The 3507-nt window shown below is 43.7% G+C and overlaps 1 protein-coding gene across 1 annotated transcript; it reads left to right on the top strand.

The window, feature by feature from the left end:
• Nucleotides 1-149: 149 nt before the first annotated feature.
• On the top strand, nt 150-2790 carry LOC310788533 (zinc finger BED domain-containing protein 4-like; the record flags this gene model as incomplete). Its single annotated transcript, XM_083650071.1, has 2 exons — nt 150-1477; nt 2265-2790. The coding sequence occupies 2 exons, from the start codon at nt 150-152 to the stop codon at nt 2788-2790; spliced, it is 1854 nt and encodes a 617-aa protein (XP_083506197.1).
• Nucleotides 2791-3507: the final 717 nt, after the last annotated feature.

The following is a 3507-nucleotide window of genomic DNA, read 5'->3' as shown; positions in this document are numbered from 1 at the left end:
CAGAGTCAATTGGTGCAAAAAAAACACATGCGCGCACCCCTTCTCAGCAAGTAGCTTACACATGCGCACAGCTGCACACCCCAGTTCTCAGCAAGTAAAACACGTGGAGCTCAGCCCTTTCTCTCAGCGGAGTTTACTCGCCTCAAAACATGTCTGCGGTGTGGAAATTCTACACAGTGTGTGAGACTGATGCCTCACTTGCTGTATGCGATGTGTGCAAGGAAAAAATACCTCGTGGAGGAAGCCAGGTGAAAAGTTTCAACACGACAAATTTAATACGCCACCTGAAGACCCGTCACGCAGCGCAGCATGGCGAGTTTGTTAAACAGACCGCAGAGAATGAGAAAAAGAAAGCAGAAAAAACACCACAGCGGCTGCTGACACAACCCACTTTAGAGAGCACCAACGCATATAGCCGTGATAGTGGGAAGGCCAAGGCCATCACAAGAAAAGTTATGGAATTCATAGGGCTGGATGACCAGCCATTTAGCGTGGTTGAAGACATCGGATTCAGACGGCTGCTCGCCCATATTGAGCCACGCTACACCCTCCCAAGTCGCAGGTATTTTACCGATGTTGCCCTCCCCGAGCTCTACCAGGCAGTGTACAAACACATTGATGACATTCTGAAGGAAAACGTTTCCTCATTCAGCTTTACAAGTGACATATGGAGCTCCGATGTCAGCCCCATGTCAATGCTGAGTTTGACAGCCCAGTGGATTGATGCAGACTTCCAACTGCGTAATGTGATGCTCCATTCACAAGAGTTCTCTGGCTCTCACACTGCTGCAGCGCTGGTAACGGCATTTGAGAACATGTTCCAGACATGGAATATCCCGAAAGAAAAGGTGCATGTCATACTCCGAGATAATGCCCGAAACATGGTTAAAGCCATGCAGGATGCAGGCTGGAAAAGTTTGGGATGCATGGCCCACACGCTGCAGCTTGCTGTAAATGAAGGAGTGCTGTCACAGCGCAGCATAGGTGACATCCTAGCTATAGGGAGACGCATCGTGGGCCACTTTAAACACTCTCCCCTGGCATATTCCAGACTTCAAAATGTGCAGAAAGATCTCCAACAGACTCCCAAAAGGTTGCAGCAAGACGTCGCCACCAGGTGGAACAGCAGCTATTACATGCTGCAAAGCCTGCTCGAACAAAAACGGGCGTTGAGTGCTTATGCAGCCGACTTTGAGCTACCTGCCTCCTTCACTGCAAACCAGTGGGGACTGATGGAAAACATAATATCCATACTGGAACCGTTTGAAGAACTCACACAGAAAATAAGCAAAGTCTCCGCAACTGCCGCTGATGCCATCCCTTCTGTGATGGCTTTGAAACGTGTCCTGGGCAAAGACGTCCCCTCGGATCATGGCGTGAAGACTTCAAAAGCCACACTGCTGGAAGCTGTCACCCGCAGATTTGCCGACATAGAAAAAGATCCTCTCTACAGTTTGGCAACTATGATGGACCCAAGGTGAGAAAAACATTTGTAGAATAATCAGCAAAGATATGTATAGAATAAATCAGCCAAATATAATAAATAAACGTCTAAATGAACGCCATAGGCTACTAAATTAATGTATTGGATTAGTAGATTAGGCTACTATTCCGTTTAGGCCTATTTAAGATTAGGCTACATAAATAGTCTTCTTTGCCTATTCTATGGAGGTCTAAATCACCACATAGGCTACTAAATTAATGTGATGTTTTCTTTGCTTCAAATAAAAGATAGGCTATCAGTTTAGGCCTATTTAAGATTAGGCTATAGTATAAAATAGTCTCCTTTGCCTATTCTATGGAGGTCTAAATCACCACATAGGCTACTAAATTAATTTGATGTTTTCTTTGCTTCAAATAAAAGATAGGCTATCAGTTTAGGCCTATTTAAGATTAGGCTATAGTATAAAATAGTCTCCTCTGCCTATTCTATGGAGGTCTAAATCACCACATAGGCTACTAAATTAATGTGATGTTTTCTTTGCTTCAAATAAAAGATAGGCTATCAGTTTAGGCCTATTTAAGATTAGGCTATAGTATAAAATAGTCTCCTTTGCCTATTCTATGGAGGTCTAAATCACCACATAGGCTACTAAATTAATTTGATGTTTTCTTTGCTTCAAATAAAAGATAGGCTATCAGTTTAGGCCTATTTAAGATTAGGCTATAGTATAAAATAGTCTCCTCTGCCTATTCTATGCTGGTTTAAAATAACAACATAGGCTGCTAAATTAATGTGATGTTTTCTTTGCTTCAAATAAAAGATACAAGGACAGATTATATTCCAGCCAAGTGAAGGCAGAAGTCAAGGGACAGCTGTTGGATCTGCTGGCGGAACCAGACCCCGACCCCGACCAAGCACCCACAGCTTCAGCCGAGTCAGACACAGATGAGCCAGCCGAGAAGGTGCCACGAGCCGGTTCCATCTCGTCGATGCTTGGTGAGATCATGGAAGAAGCAGGCCCAGAGCCTCAAGCCCATCGTGATGATAACGCGGCGGCGGCGCAGGCACAGCTCGTTCTGTACCTCTCTGAGCCAACCATCTCCATGACAGCACAGCCCCTGGCATATTGGAAGACCAACCAGGATCGCTTTCCTGCCCTCGCCAAAGTCGCAAGAGCGTACCTGTCGGCACCCTGCACAAGCGTGGAGAGTGAGCGCTTGTTCAGCGCTGCATCAAACATCGTGAATGAGCACAGAAACAGACTCTTGTCTATAAATGCAGAGATGCTGCTCTTTGTGAAAAAAAACCTCCCGACCATGCTGAACAAGCAAGTAGGCATGATGTAGAATAGACTATAGGCTATATTGCAAGTGCCATGTTTTTCTGTTTAGAAGTCATTGTTTAGCCTATATCCTGAACAGCAGGGCGGATATTATTGTTAGGCTATTTGAAATAATTCTGCAAGCTCAAAATCTGAGGCATATATTGCCTTATATTTTATTTTATTTGGAAGGGTTTGAGTTTGGCTTTATTTGAATACACCATATAGATTGGTTAACCTATTTAATTTGTATTTCTTTAAACAGTAGTTACTTTGCATAATTGCTATGCAACATCTCTGCAAGCCAATGTTCCAAGGCATATTGTCTTTTATTTGAATTTTGAACTTATTTATAATTTTCTTTTTACATTTCTTTGCATTGCAATAATGCAACTAGAGCTAATGTTCCCAGGCTGTATAAGGTTATTTTAATAACGTTTAGCCCATGAGTAAACAGCCAATTGCTTTTTTCCAGCCTGTTAATAAATGTGTTAATTCACTATTCCATGTGTGTGTATTTAATCGGTGATCGGTGATCGGTGATCGGTGATCGGATCAGTGATCGGTTGGGCAGATATTTCTCATAGGCGATCGGCAATCGGTGATCGGTGGCAAAAAACGTGATCGGTGCACCCCTAAGTTGCACTATTAACACACACCAACACCTCTTAAGGACAGTGGTCACACAGCCCACACAGGATGTGGCCATTCATAAAAAGTGACGCGGAAACACACAACGCAA

Source organism: Poromitra crassiceps (genome assembly GCF_964638095.1).
Source record: "Poromitra crassiceps genome assembly, chromosome: 13".
NCBI lineage: Eukaryota > Metazoa > Chordata > Actinopteri > Beryciformes > Melamphaidae > Poromitra > Poromitra crassiceps.
This window is presented reverse-complemented; position numbering and strand designations above follow the sequence as displayed.